Source organism: Malurus melanocephalus, unplaced genomic scaffold, assembly GCF_030028575.1.
Source record: "Malurus melanocephalus ecotype Western Australia unplaced genomic scaffold, MMel_1.1 scaffold_3, whole genome shotgun sequence".
Lineage (NCBI taxonomy): Eukaryota > Metazoa > Chordata > Aves > Passeriformes > Maluridae > Malurus > Malurus melanocephalus.
Window position 1 is genome coordinate 2,944,411 of NW_026623235.1, and position 15,573 is coordinate 2,959,983.

Here is a 15,573-nt window from a genome sequence, read left to right on the forward strand (position 1 = left end):
ACATGGAAAAGGTACTGCAGAGAAGGATGCTGCTCTTTCACACTGCACTGGCTACTCCAGCTACTTCTGGATTTTCTGTTGTGAACAATTCAYTGGCATCACTGAATAGCACARAATTGTTTAGGTTGAAAAATACCTTGGTAGCATTCTAGATTTCAAAGATCTAGATMTCTTGGTAGATCTCAAAGTCCAACCATTACCTGGTTTTCATTCCAGTTCTCAATTCCAGATTCTGATTTCAACCCAGCTGATGGCAGTAAGGGAAAATGGGAACACAGSACAATAATTGTGGGGATCAGTTTCCACATCCCACTGGTTTTGTGTGCTCTGAAGTCTAAGAAACATTTGTGATACAGAAGGACCATTGCACCAGACTGTCCAAAGATAATAAAATAAAAATGAGCAACTACCCCAAATGTCTATTACATTACAGYTGTAACTTCTCAACCAAAACTGGAAATCTTAAATTTCTTCTCTAAGTCAGTTATATTGAACATTCACAATATTTGTTTTTATTTCCTACTCCAAGTTAAATAAAACCTGTATTATTTGCTATGACTAAATATGAATAACTTCCAAACATTTATAAAACCTGAGTGACCACACAAAATTCTGGTTCAATGGGGCCAACAAGTAAGAAAACACTAAAATATCGTTAAAATGTGTCTTTATTTTTCTTATAGGAGAATTCTACATAAACCAAGCTGACTCTGTTTTACAAGATTTTCCTCCCAATAYAATAAATTTGCAAGATGATCATGAACAGTGTAAAGCTGTAAGTAACTCTTCTTGTTGAGGTCTACAGCAAAATTTCTTCAGTTGTTGTAATCCTGGAGAGCCTGAGCCATGAAAAGCTTGCCCAGRTTCTGAGCATTGAATTCCTTAATATTCTGGCAGTAGGTATTAATTTGACCTGTCAGAAGGAAAAGAGTAAACTCTTGTCAGTTTTGAAATTCGGAAAGACACCCAAGAACGTAATTTTTCAAAAGTCAAATGCGTGTGAAGCACTGAGGATTTACAGAGAAGTCACTAACACTACTCAAATACTCTACACTTAGGAATTTCACAATTTCAGGATTCCTAAATAGGTTTGGAAAGAAGAAGAAACTAAATTAGGAGAACAGGTATACTGGTATGCTAAAAAAAAACCCCTTAATTTTCCAACAATACTGCATACTATTTCTGAAAATATGTATGACAATARAAAGAATAAGTAATTCTTGCTGCTGAACTGAAAGCTTATCACATTCATYATTTAATTTAGCTGCTCTAAAAATTCTACAAGACTGAATTTCAGTTCTGCACTTACTCATTTGCTTTCTTTATGAAAATACTTGTAACAAATATTGTTCAGCAGCAGACTGAAAATTACGATATTCCTCTCTGACATTCTGCAAGCCTTATTTTCCACATAACATTTCACTTGATTTTATATTTCAAAAATCATCAGGGTAGGAAGATTTGTTGGYGCTTTACAAATCAAATGTGCCCATCAAAACATTTTTATACTCTTACAGCTACAAGTTATTTCCCTTGTTAGCTAAGAATAGCAAAACATGAAGCCAGTTTAATCAAAATTAAAGCTGTTTAGAAGACCAATAAACTCTCAATTTAATGCTCTATTTGAAAAGTTTTTAAATGCCTTASAGAAAAAAACTAAGTTTTATTCTTTATCCACAAACTTTACTTAATCTAAGCTGAAGTGGATGTTTTCAATTCTTCCCTTGACTATGGTAAAAGAACAAACAAAGAAAGTGCTTTGGCTGAAAACTGTCTTTTCCTTGAAGTATAATAGTTTTCAATTCCTCTTCTTGTAAGGGGTGAATCACCCTAAGCTTTCACTTTCATTAAACACACATCTACACACATACACTCCTCTATAAGAGATGCTCGAGCTGAATGTTAAAACACTTGAATGCTGCTAGGACTCAGTAACTGCTAAAAACTAGAAAAACAATAGGGTTYTTTTAAAGACTGTAAGGAATAATAAATAAAGAACATTGTTTCTGCTAAAAGCAGCACTTATTATCAGTATGAAACTATTAAATAATAAAATAATAGTCTCGTGGTAAATTCAAAATTCAGGTAATTCGAATTCTTTTTCTTTTACTGTCAAAGCAGTCTTTGATGTACAGTACATTACCAGGATTTTGAATTTTCTCTCAGTACAAAAGAAGGTGATGGCTATCTGATCAAAAAAAGCCTGCTAAAGTTAAACAATTTCCTTTCTCATCACATTTTCCAAACTTATTTTACTTAGCAGAGCACCTAGGTTGTCTGCTGTCTGTTGATACTGTGAGATCCAAGGTATTTTTACCATTCCAGGAGGCACAGGACAGGCACTGATGGTARCCATGCCTGCAGTGCAGCAGTGAGCTGAAGAAATTAGGGGGTGGTATCTCTACATATCTGTGMTTTGCTACCATTTATATTTTCCCTCACCTGGGAAGGTGAGGGACAGTTTCTCTAAATCTCTGGCAATATRAAACAAAGAAATTATCCCCACTCTAGTTGAAATTAAAAGCAAAACCTTCTCAGCTGCTGCAGCAGTCAGTTCGAACATAACTTGGAGTTGCTGTCAATTACTGTGAATCAGAAGTTCCAGCCTGAACAGTTTATTCCTTCCTCTCGTCTGTACAGCTCCTGAACTTCTGGAGCTGAGGGAGGGGCTGGGGMATGAATGCAGGGAGCAGCTACATCCATCCATGGAGAAAGCCTGGCCCATGGAGCATTTCTCCATCTCTCCTTTAAAATCTCAAATTTAAAATATCAAGGATAGGATTTTGAATGCTACCAAGCTARAATATCACACCATAATGGCAAAGGTAATGAAAAATTAAAGTGCTTTCAAAGTATATAACTGCTCTTTTTCCCAAGCAGACATTCTTACATTAAAATGTAAGTTGAAAACGCTGCTAAACATTACCTGCAATAAGGAGTGACTCCATTCTTGGAGGTGGCTGAGGTGGYTTAAAAAGCTTATTGATGTCCTCCTCAGGAAGAGGGGGCTCTCCTCGGCTTTGGCGCTGTATATTTTCTTGCTGACGTCTCTGTTGATACTGAAAATAAAACAACAGAATTAAAACACAGCAGGACTTAGAAAGCTGTAAAAAAATTTTCTTTTCAGATGTTTTCAACAAAGCAGCAAGCATGTTTTAAAAATTACATTATTCAGTGCAATTCAGGTTACCACAAACAATGCTAATGCAATTTGCAGTTAATTTCAATTCACTAGCAACAAGGCATTCCCAATCCCACACTGGCACCTTAAATAATGCTGGAGATGCTGGAGAATTATACAGTACTGAGGTGGTGGGGTTAGCTTTTAAAATTTTTCAGAGATAAATACTGCATCTGATGGAAAGAATATAGCATGGATGATAAAGGCCTCCACTGTCCCAGAAATGCAAGACTGGAACCTGTAGGTATGAAAAGCCATTACCTCAAACAGTTACAAAAAMCAGAAATTTTTCATTTTATCCAAGTTAAAGGTCAAAACAATATTAATGCAGAACGGGAAGAGAACTTGATTAAATAAGGTATTTTAAGCCAAAAAATATTAACTCCMAACTGAGAACAAAGTGGTGGCTTGTGAAACCAAGCACAATGGTTCATTTCTCCATTAATATAACAGAGCAGCAGATTGTAGAAATTACTCTGCTATATATAAAAACTATTTGTTTTCAGTGCTCCTCTTTGTCATATAGATTACTCAAACTTTATAAAAATTGAGACAAATATTTCTGCAGCTATCAGATAAACATTTGTTCTTGTGAAGTTCATAAATTCAAAAACTGTGTGAGATTTCATATTGTATGTGACAGTCAGGATTTAGTTATAAGGTTTGTCTTCAAAGCCTGCATATTCAACACAACAAAAAAATCTTTAAGGAGGCAAAGAGTACAGAGTGTCTTCTCCCACTTACTTAAATGTATCTGTGATCCAATGAGTTTGAAAACACTTCTTACTTGGTGGCATAATCAAATAAAGTAATTTTTTTCCAGTGGTACTGACAAATACATGTTTTTGGACAATGTTAAAAATAAAATCTGAAATGCCCATATTTGTATGTGAATTGCATGTAGTTCCTTCTTTCTTTGCATTACCCCATTCACTTCTCAGCAGTCTGCCTATTCTTCTTTATTGAAATGGTTTGCTCTTAATCACAATTGCTCTGTTTTAGAAATGAAGTTACAACCACTAAATATGCTGCAATGAGCCACTACTAAAGCAGCTATAGTTAGTAAAGAAATTAAGTGAGACACCATGGAACCTACTTTGCTCTGCTTTTCAAAATAAATAGATCCCCTTGTTATTCACAAAAACCTTTGAAGTAGATGCCATCTTTCTATTCAAATTAGGCAATAAAGGGAAACAAATTTTCTGAAGATAACATGCATGAAGCTTCTATGTCCTTGGGAATTACATAGCCAGGACAGAYTATTGACCATGTGCTGCTTAACTAAAATATTCCCTTGTCCAAGCTGCACTTTACTTATATGAAAAAAGGCAATTTTGGTTTTAAAAATAGTCAGTGATGAAGCCTTTCACATAAACAACAGATACTCTTTTTAATCATCACTTACTTTGTGAGGCAATACCTGCAACATTTTATCTTAAAAGTGATCGGGCCCATTTTCAGTTGGCCAATATTGAATCTTGTCATATCTCTGTCTGCTAGATTAAAGAGTTCAAATTTATTTTTCATGCAGTTATCTCTTGAGTAAGCAAGTAATTTGTAAATTTATCACATGATGTGAATWGTGTTCACCAACAACTTCTCTCCAGGCTTTCAAATAATTCTCAGTGYTTTTTTCTGATTTACCACCATTCTCCTACAGCCAGACACAGYATTGCTTTATCAAAGCCAGCAAGAGCAAAGAAAGTAATACTGACTCCAATTCACAGAGTAGTTGAGGTGGAAGGCACCTCAACTGGGGGTCACCTTGTCCAACTCTTCTGCTCAAGCAGGGTCATCTAGTGCTGCTCTCCATGCTCAAGATTCTCTAATCAGACMCTTTGGTTTTCAAAGAGGCCCCTTGGCACCAGGAATTGAAAGTCAGCATCACTCAATCAGAATCACTATTTATTGATAAAAGACATGATTAAAATGTCCTTTCCAATCTGAGAACAGTCCAACTTCTGCACCGCCCACTGGATTGTGTTTCTTCATTTCTAGATGCATGACTACATGTGATGGTACTAAGACACAGCCTGTTTTGGAACAAAACTTGTAGTTTCACCTCATTTACTGAATTTCTTATCCCTGTGTCCATGGTGTATTTATAAATTATTTTGGTTTATCATAAATCACTAATAAACATGTAAAACAGCAAAGAAAGCCAAATTCATAGCACAAGTTACTAGAAGTTAATTCCTTTGGTAATTCCCCACTGACCGACCCATTTTATAAATCTTCTCATACTGGACTTGTGTGGTGAGATTTTGGTAGCAGGGGGGCTATAGGGRTGTATTTTGTGAAAAGCTGGCGGAAGCTGACCCATGTCCAATATGGCCAACAGTAGCTGGCTCTGAGACTGAACCACCACTGRCCAGGGCTGAGCCTGACAGTGACAGCACCTCTGGGATAAAACATTTCAGAAGGGGAGAAAAAAGCCYTTAATCACAGCCAAGAGAGAGGAATGAGAGYATGTGAGAGAAACAGCCCTGCAGACACCAAGGTCAGTGAGGATGGAGATTSCCCWGCAGCCTATGGTGTAGAACATGGTGAGGTAACTGTGCCCCAGCAGCCCATGGAGCTGGGGAGGAATGTGAGGGGATCCACCCCTGAAGAGGAGGGTGCAGCACAGATGTGATGAACTGACCACAGCCCCTATTCCCTGTMCCCTTGCACTGCTGAGGGGAAGAAGGAGAGAAAATCTGGACTGAAGTTGAGCCCAAGAAGTGAGTGGAAGAGGAGGGAGAGGTGAGGGGAAGAAGTTTTATGATTTGGGTTTATTTTTGATCAGCCTACTCTGATTTGATYGRTAATAAATTAATTTCCCTAAGGCAAACCTGTTTTGCCCGAGATGGTAACTGGTGAGTGATCTCTCCCTGCCCTTAGACCAACCCCTGAGGCTTCCACACTTTTTTCTCCCATGCCCAGCTGAGGAGTGATAAACTGACTTTCTGGGACATTAGGCTGGGGTCAACCAGCCAGGGTTAACCCACCACACTACTTAACTATTTTTGAACGATCTTGCCGAAATCCCAATTCACCTGTCTTGAATAACACAATCCAAACTATATTAAGTGGATAAAAATTGTTCTCATTCAGTATTTCCATGTTACCAACCTGATGTTTCTGCTGCTGCTGCTTGCTTACATTCCTCAGGTAGGTGTTGTATTTAACAATGTCTTGGCTCATTTCATCCACTCTGTCCATCAGCAGCTGCAGACTCTTCCCAAGGTGATTACTGAAAGAGGAGAAACATTCATGAAAGATTAAATTTACTACTAAAAAAAAAAAATTAAAAAATCATTCTGTCACTTGACCAGTATTTGTGMAGTAATGGAACCATTTACAAATTTTTAAGTTCATGATTATCTTTGTTCATATATTTATTTGATGATACTTTACATGGCATCTCCTCCTCTAGCATCTTTGGCTTACTGCCTATACCATGTTTAAGTGTTTTGGTCTTTCCAGGAACCTTCCAGTAATGAAAAAGCAATTCCTTGCAAGAATTCACAGTTATTAGAGATGCAGGTCATATATCTAAAAGAAGTCTGACACTTTTGTGACATGAAACCCAAGCAATATTCCAGAAGACGTGCTCAAAGAGTTTGGTTTCAAGTTACTGCTTGAAATTCACTACTTGAATCTGGTTTKGGGTTTTTGACTAATGTTTAACTATCCCTCTGTTAAATATTATTCAGAATAAGAATAGTTAAACATTCTTCAGAACCCTGTCTCATTAACTAGTCTATCAAACCACGCCTGAAGTTCAGCAGACACTGCTGGATCCCAGTGCTGACAGGGGGGCAGTGTCCAGTGCAGCCAGCTCCACATTCCATACCATAGGCAACACGGAAGCAGCAGGCTGGGCGCGTCCACTTCCAGTTATGCGATCTACTGCCTTGGCCAGACAAATGCAGTCTGTTAAACAACTTTTATTGTTACCATTTTTAGCAATGGATTYGGTATTTTGCAGGAATGTTCAACTTAAGGTATATCTTCCAAGTCRCAAAGTTTTGGAAGTTTTAAGGCTGGTGCCCATGGAGACATCCTCCTAAAYGGTGTTTACAGGGTAGAGAAGTAAAAGAAGGACACTTTCTGCTCTATATTGATCCCTTTGATCAGAAGCTAATTTGTTGGCTCTGTTCTAAGCCTTACCCACACCTACTTGGCTGAAGATCAACAACCCAAAAGCTAAACTCCATCCTTCTCTTCCTCAACTGAAATACGCTACTATTCAGGGCAATTTCTTTCCAATAAAAAGTTTGGTGCACTTCAATGTCAGAATCACATCCTTCAATCACTGTTTCACCATGTTATCTGAGATTTTCTCTGCCTTTCACAACACTTCCCTACCATCCTATGAGCTGAAGAAATTAACTGGAAGACACAGGCATAAAGTAAAAAGAGAACCATACATGTAATACYATGCACATCCCTTTTAAAGTGTAAATTATTTCCCAAATCCACAAAACTCATAGCTGGAGACARAAGCTGGTGATTCACTTAGGAATACCTGCAGAGAACAGAGCTGGAGACACCCTTATCTCTGAGTGCAAGGACAGCTGTTTCACTCACTGAGCTGCTGACTGAACAAAGGGCTGCATCAGGAACTTCAGACCACAATTTATTTACAAGCCAGAGTGTTAAATCTCACTTGCGTACAGAGGCAGATGGTGAGGAGGATTTCAGCTACACAGCAGCAAGAAAGGCGCCACTATAATAATTATTTTTAAACTTCTTGGGGTTTTTTTTTGGTTGAACATTTCAGGCACATATTTAGAAATAACTGTGGAATATTGCCACGGCCAGGGGCGTGTATGTTTTCAGKTTTTTATAGAGTTTATATTGTATGGAGTTAGTGTTAGAACTGGATATTATCAGAAATGCCTGTGTAGGTACACACTTGCAGCCTTGTAAGGTATGTGCACAACAGCAAAACATAATTACTTTACAGATAGTGTCCATGTGAAATATAGTGGGATACACAGAATGATTCTATGGGAATCTCTTTGGGACCAGCTTAGTACAGCAGAGTACAGAAACAGAGAGTTATTGTCAGAAGTTGCAGTAACACAGTGTTTGCTCTCATTGCCAGGGAAACAAAAAACAGATAACTTAAACAGATGTGAACTGAGACATGAAGTGATAAGTATGCTGCAAATACAGGACCAGCTTTTTCCTCAGTTCTCATGAGGCTGATACCCTTTTTTGCTCCATCACTTAAAAAATAGACAAACAGGAAGCAGTTTGAAAAAATGTATAGGTATGCTAAAGCAAGTTTTATTCAGCTGAAGTTTATCCTGGTGATATTTAGGAAGTTAGATCACATTGCTCCAGCCTATAACTCTCATCATACACTTAATTTGACCAAAGGGTCCTTTAGACACCTCCACACCTTATGCATTCCCTACAGCAGATCTCAAAGATCATACTGCCAGGTACCTAAAAGCCCTTTATGTATCAATACAACCAAAAAAAACATTTAAATATATATATTTAAAGAAGGGGTGCTAGTAACTGCCACTCACATCCTTATCCACTCACTTCCCTATAGGGCTCCGTGATAGTCAAATGTAGACAACGTGGAGTTCAGCACTTGCATTTGTTGTTGTTCTGGGGGGACCAGTAATAAGGAAACTGCAATTTCAATGGCTGCATTTCAGTCAGCAGATTCAGCAAAAKAGTCAATTMAATTGAGTCTATGTTTAAATTAGCWAGTAGTACAGACCAACAGGAACAGATCTATAAAGSAAAACAGCTGGTGTTGAGACACCAATGGCCATGCTACATGTGTTTGGGGGGGTTCTTATCACTACTTATGACATGGTCCAGTGATCTGAAAGTGGCTGAAGCACAGTAATTATCCTCCCAATGCCTCTTTTCAGTTTAGTTTCATCTGAAACAAGTCAGGTYTGAGATCACCCAGTGGTGATAATCTGAGAGCACTCTTGAATTGAATTAGAAGATAGCTCCACCTTAAGACAGCACCAGGAGACCACCTCTCCCCTCTGGTATCAGTGAATCTTCATGAAGAAAACTATCTGCTGCAAAACTGCTTTCATACGAAGCATCACAAAGTGTTGTTTCCCATCCCCCCCCCCCCCCCCCATAGGGACTATGTTCTTTTTTATGAAGAAATATAGATAATAAAAGGGGAGAAAATAAAAAATCAGAAAATGTACCTGCCATGTGGATTCTTATGAAGAATAATCTAATGTGAGAGTGCTCCTTCACCACAACTGTTACCAGGATCATGGACTTGTGACCAAGGAGTGACCTCTAGTACTTCTGGAAATTCATCATTTGAGACTTACCGTGTAGCTTAGATAGCATAATCAAAAATGCCCAAAAATGACATACAAACTCCCAAAAGGAAACTGTTAGAGCCTCTTTACATCATAAAAGAGACTAGAAGCTACAGTCTGGAAAGCAATTTCTTGTGCTGTGCATTTTTGCTGTAACAGCCTTATATGTGATGGGGTAYAATTCCTTACCCATAAGGGCAGATATAAAATTAGATCATTTACACATGGATTACTTCTAATTCCTTCTCTGACAATTATCAAATACAAGGGTCAATTAATTCTGAGGGTCAGAAGTAGAAACTGAGCAGAGTAGTCTAATCTGCAGATAACACTCATGGTCTTTCCTGTCTTGTTCTTGCTGCTGGTGAGCCCTGCATTTGGCAGTCCAGCATCCCCAGACGGAGAAAGCAACAGCTACACATCAACTGAACTTACAGATCACTCGCTACACAAGGGCATCCTCTTAGGATATAGACACAGCTAAGAGACCTGAATGCAAACCTTCCCCTTCCTGAAGGAGTGCTTGCACCACCAGAGCCTCCCGTTGCAGATATATTTTAAGGAAAGCAAAGGTTCAGTTCACTGCTGCCAGCAAAGACAGCTTAAGAGATTCCAGCATCAGCATCTTTCTGCCTCTCCCTCTTTGCCCAAAGGTTACAGCACTCTGAGCTGCACAGATTCAGCTGTTTGCGTGGGCACACTTCAAACTCTTCCAGTGAAATAGTCTACTGTAAATGCAAAAACACCCCCTGTTGGGGTTTCGTTTTTTTGGTTTTTTTTTTTTTTTTTTAAGGGAGGCAGAGGGAAAGGCTGGAAAGGAAGAGTGGGAGTGACTTTTTCCATCAGACTACTCCACAAAAGCTATTTGTACAGCCATATTCTGAAACAGATGAGGGAATAAAAATCTTTGAGGGTGGGAGTGATGTAGAGATGAAATGGCAGTAGTGGGGAGAAACGAGGCAAGCAGCTGGGAMTGGAACCTCAAACTGGCTCCATTTCTATAGCATTCATAATGGGGAACTACACATGAAGCCCACATTTACTTCAGCATCTTTAATCAGAAAAGGACTCCAGACACACTTGCTAAAGGTTTGAAACACCCAAAATGAAGCCTCAAGTCAGACACCCAAGCTTCAAAGAGAAGCAGCAATTCCCGTGGCTCTCAGTGCCCRTGTCCTGCTCACTAGTTTTGCCTGTCTCCAGGTACAGCTCCTGGGCCTCAGCTGGCACAGCCCACGGACCCACACTGGCCCAGGGGGCTGCATCTCTGCTCRTCCAAGGCACAACTCACCGTGCTGCACCAGGCACAGCATTTTGGGCTGGAACAATTCTGAAGCTGGAGATGTGCAAAAAAGATGSTGCCCTAAACTTGCTTACAATTGCCATAATTGGACCCCCTCACTTACTTTATTTTATTTTGCTTGTGGCTAATGAAGATGAGAACAAGRAACAGCAAAAGGAAGCATTAGAAAATGCTGTATCTGCTGCTCATTTTTTCCACTTTCCATCAGCTCCACTGAGGCCCCTCTCAGCCACTGCTTTTTGGGAAAGGTGCCATCCTATACAGCATTTTTCCTCCTGGTGGGAACAGCTTTGGGTGAATTAGAGAAGTACTGCTGGGCAAAGCACACCTTTTTGATTAAAAATTTGAAAGGTACGTTCCCACCAGTTAGCAGAACTTGTTTACATCTTAGCATMGCAGCCTGACTTCAACCTGTGCTGTTTAAGAGGATTTTGTCTGAATGAGATATGTAAGTCAAGAGTCTTGAGTTCCATTCCGTTTTCTATTCTGACTTTGATGTGTGCCTTTGGGCAACACATTTACTCTCTCTGTGTCAGGTTCCCCCATCTGCAAATTAGAGATTTTCATAATTATCTTAATAATCCGTTAAGCACATTGAGATTTTTGAATAGGCAGTGCAATGTATAAAGGTTAATATTGTTTTCAAAAGCCAAAGCAACCCTTCTTATGTCACTTCTGCAAAAATAAWGCATCTGATGTTTGAAAAATATAACTGCCAAGTAGATGCTAGTGCAGTAAATGTTCAGCACATGTTTGCTTCTACTGACGCACACTATTAGAAAAATTGCTTGAGACAAATTGAGATATTATAGAACAACCCTATTATGAAGCTAGACCACAAAAAAGCTTTTTTTAATTTAAACTAGATCATCAATAGAATAAGGAAGAGATGGATGAGAATGAGAAAGTTGGTTGTAATTATTTCTCTGAAGATCTGGAACATTATCTGACAGGATTTTAATTCTTGAGTCTCTATCAAAAGACTGGCAGTACTCCAAGGTCTTCAAGACATTTTGGTCCTTAAGGGTAGCAGGATAACTGTTTGAGTAAAAGGCCTTTACTTGCTATTACTTGCTAGCCTTATGCTAGTCTGCCTTCAAATTCTTTGCCTAGAATACTTGACTCGATTCACATTTCACAAGAGAAACACAACTTTATGCCCAAAGAAGTAAATTACTATATACAATTATCACAAATGTACTTCAAATGGAGAAAGATACTAAGATGCAAGCAAAATACCTCAAGCAGGTTGAGCTTTAAACTCAGACAAGGTGGGTGGCTGAATGTGTGAGAATCTTGATGAAGCAAAGTCTCTCAAAGAGAGGAACCATGGGTAAATAATTTTATTGCCAAAATCATTCCTTCAGAGAGTATAAAAGTGCAGGGATGCTCCCAAAGAGACAAAAAAGCCCCCCAAAAGCCCAAGAAACCTGAGACTCCACAGAAATAAAACAACAACAAAAAAACACCCCACAAACAAAAACACCCTACCATCAAACACAAACAAATGAAGAGACAAACCAAAAAATGAGGCCAAAAACCAAAAAATAGCTTTGAAGTTACTGTCAACAACAGCAAAGTTAAGTGAGGAAGACATGAACCAAAATGAAGGGTTGTTATCTGAAATGTTTTAGCCTAAACTGCTGTAAGACAAAAATTACGAAATGTGAAAATAAAACTCCAGAATAGTGGGGGTTTGAACTCCCTACTTCAGGTAATAYATGCTTTGACAGAGTAACTTTCGTAGGTGAATTGAAACAAAAACTAGCTAAATATTTCAGCAGGCAATACAAGTCACCTAACGCTGAATAAACAAGCACTAAAATGCCTTTATTTGCCAGCTGCTTTGCCAGTAATACCCATGTAAGATATCACTGAATGTAACCTKCCTGGTAACTAAAAGCAGTTATCAAATATTAAAAAGAGAACACATACAAAAACCTCCAAACAACCCACTGGGGCAATTTCCAAAATCTTTTCTCCTTCAAACCAAACTAAGCACCTTAAGTTCCTCAAAACTTAAGACCAGATGAGCTAGAAAAATCTACCAGGAAAGTCTGGTTTTAATTTTGGGCTTCTCTTGCTCACTTCTCATTCCTTTTMCTGATACTAGGACCAACACAAAACCCTGTCCTGCACCGGACTTTTAACATCAGAATGAAAGTAATTTCTACAGTTCTTATCTTCTTTCTTGAGTCAGGACAGTGGCACAGAACAGTTACTACAAAAGACATAAAGCTGTGATTTGTGATCTGTCCAAATTACTTTCCATTTCCAGAATTATATTGTGTCACTAGCAGCAGCCCTTTCTAGGATCCATGGGGCTGSGCAGTCCCAGCCCTTTATACAGGAGCAAACCCAAAGAAACAACCAAAGGCAATGCTGTCAGGTCACCTGGAAACCTTCTGTATCCTCAGCATTGTCCTCCTTTCCACTATAAAGCAATATAGCTGAGGAAATAAATCACTGTCATCTCCTACATCCAGTGCTCACCCTCTCCTCAAACAGGAAAAGCTTTGTGATTTTTGACCAAGGAAAGAAAGACTTACAGAACAACTGCAGAGTCAAGTAGACTGAMTATCTCGGCAAGACTTCCTCACTTCTTTAATTCCWATGTGCAAAGTAACAACTTTACTGGACAGAGTTATTGACTAAGTGTTACYTGKGGCATTTGTAAATTCCCCAGCAGAGTTCAACCCCATACCAGTTCTCTCTTGATCACTTTCTCTAAAAGCTATCAGATCCCTCAGAACATCCACATAAGCTCAAGTAGAGAAAGYGGAAAATTTCTGCTAATGTAGGCAGCATAGGGACCACTAGAAATAYAGATCCATTAACTTCAGCCTAACATGGCAGGGGAGGGAGAGAAAGCAGGAGAAAAAAAGGAAAAAGAAAAGAGGCCACTAGGATCAGAATCTTGGCAGACAATACCTTGATGCTAAAGTAAGGTGTTTTACCCCAAAAACTTATTAATGAATACAACCCAGCTTCTAGATGCAACAAGATACTGCTTTATTTAGTTTACCTCATTATTTTAGTCGGACCAAAAATAATTCATCTCTACTGTGTTGCATAAGATTTAAATACCACCAAATTTTTGATCACACTGCTAGAAGTCCTGCTTACTTTGTTATCAAAAGTGTATTTTCAGGGTAAAGTGCTACAAGAACAAAAAGTTATTCTTAGACAAAGTTATGAGAAGATCATTTTAGAAATTGAAACTATTTCTGGCATTATGAATGCTGACTGTCGTGACAGCAGCATTTTTGCCAGTTTCTCAGAGTCTTTATTGTTTTATTTTCAAATTCAAATTCTACTTAAATAAAAGAAATGTATTTTTTTTAAAACAATTTATATAATTCCTTAAGAAATATTTAACAAAACCAAATTTTTTATGGATCTATTTGCCTGAATTTTCTGAGTGCYCATCTTTTCTTGAAGAAACACACTCTTCTGAAAAATGTATACATTTCAAGCACTTCAAGTATATGAGGATTACAGACTGAATTTAGTCCTTGAATCTAATGCTACAGTTTTACCATGCAGTTTTTCCTTCTGCAAAAGAACATGAAGGGTAAAGTGTTAACCCCTTTAAAAGTCAAGGCAAAGCTTCCMTGGACTGTAATGAGACTGGGATTTCACCCAAGGTGTTAAACTGTGGCTTGGGAAAGCGAATAAAAGTACATCTATTATTGTAACAAGTACTTACCTGCTAGCCAGACTGAGCAATTCATGTCTATCGGCTACTGCGGATTTCTTTTCCAGTTCCCACAACATCACATTGATCAGGTATGAATTCTTAATTACAATAGGCACTTCTTCAAACATGTTTTCATACGCAATATTTGCTTTTTTCAAGCTGTGAAAAAAGTTWCAGAATGTTTACTAATATAAACAGTAACTCTTATTCTCTTTGTTGATTTGTTGTTCCAACAATCAACAATTTAGTAAAACTTTTGATTTTCATAGTTACACAATTAAATGAGAGTTTTGTTAAGAAAGCATTTGCATGGCAAAACCTCACGTTTACAAAGACTGGGAAAAGCTGCTCTAGGAAAAACTCTCAGAAAACAAGCAGCTGCCTTGCTTGCTAATAGATTACCTACATGAAAAAGCCTCCAGAGACTGTACTGACAGGATTAACTCTGCCCATTCCAAAATTTTTTACTGATTTCCCTGCCATCAGTGTCTCTTAAACTAAACTGAGCAGTTTTTTACCACATGATGCTAAAATACCTTAAAAATAGTAACTACTACAATGAAAAACAATTTCTCCAATAACTGAATAATTAAAATTTTTACTGACCAAAAAATTAGATTCACAAAACAGTGTATGTTTTGGAATAATTAAATTTTATGGCAAATATTAAAACATAAATTTTCAGTGTGCATTTTTTTACAAGACATACATAAAAAACTATTGCTGTTGCTTTATAATAAAGTAAATAAAGTAGACAGTAATACCCTTCGTAAAACCTGGAAATAAAAGCATGATCTACAAGTTTCTAAGGAAATAGCACCTTAACTTCTTTATATTCAAACTGGACTTTGGAATAAAAACTTTTGCTTTTTGCCTCCCCCCATCCCCATTTTTTTTTCTGACTGATCACAGGTTTGTTTGTTCATCTGGAGAGTTTTAGACACCAAGCAACGAAATTACTATGTTTTTCCTCAACAAAGTGATTTTAACAAGTGCTTGTGCTTTTGCTGTTGAACATCAAGCGGCTGGAGGAAGAGGATGCCACCGAAGGCCTACATCTGTACCAAGAAGCAGATCTTTTGAA

General features: G+C 38.1%; 1 protein-coding gene across 1 annotated transcript in view; it reads right to left on the reverse strand.

Annotated features, from left to right (window-relative positions):
- Positions 1-650: 650 nt before the first annotated feature.
- The window catches only part of EIF3H (eukaryotic translation initiation factor 3 subunit H), an 84,896-nt gene continuing 69,973 nt past the window's right edge, over positions 651-15,573 (reverse strand). The window contains exons 5-8 of the mRNA XM_057367775.1: positions 14,499-14,648; positions 6,296-6,416; positions 2,927-3,059; positions 651-913 (exon numbers count right to left, since the gene is read on the reverse strand). Coding sequence (XP_057223758.1) covers positions 816-913; positions 2,927-3,059; positions 6,296-6,416; positions 14,499-14,648 — 502 coding nt within the window. The 3' untranslated portion in view covers positions 651-815. The remainder of the gene's footprint in view (positions 914-2,926; positions 3,060-6,295; positions 6,417-14,498; positions 14,649-15,573) is intronic.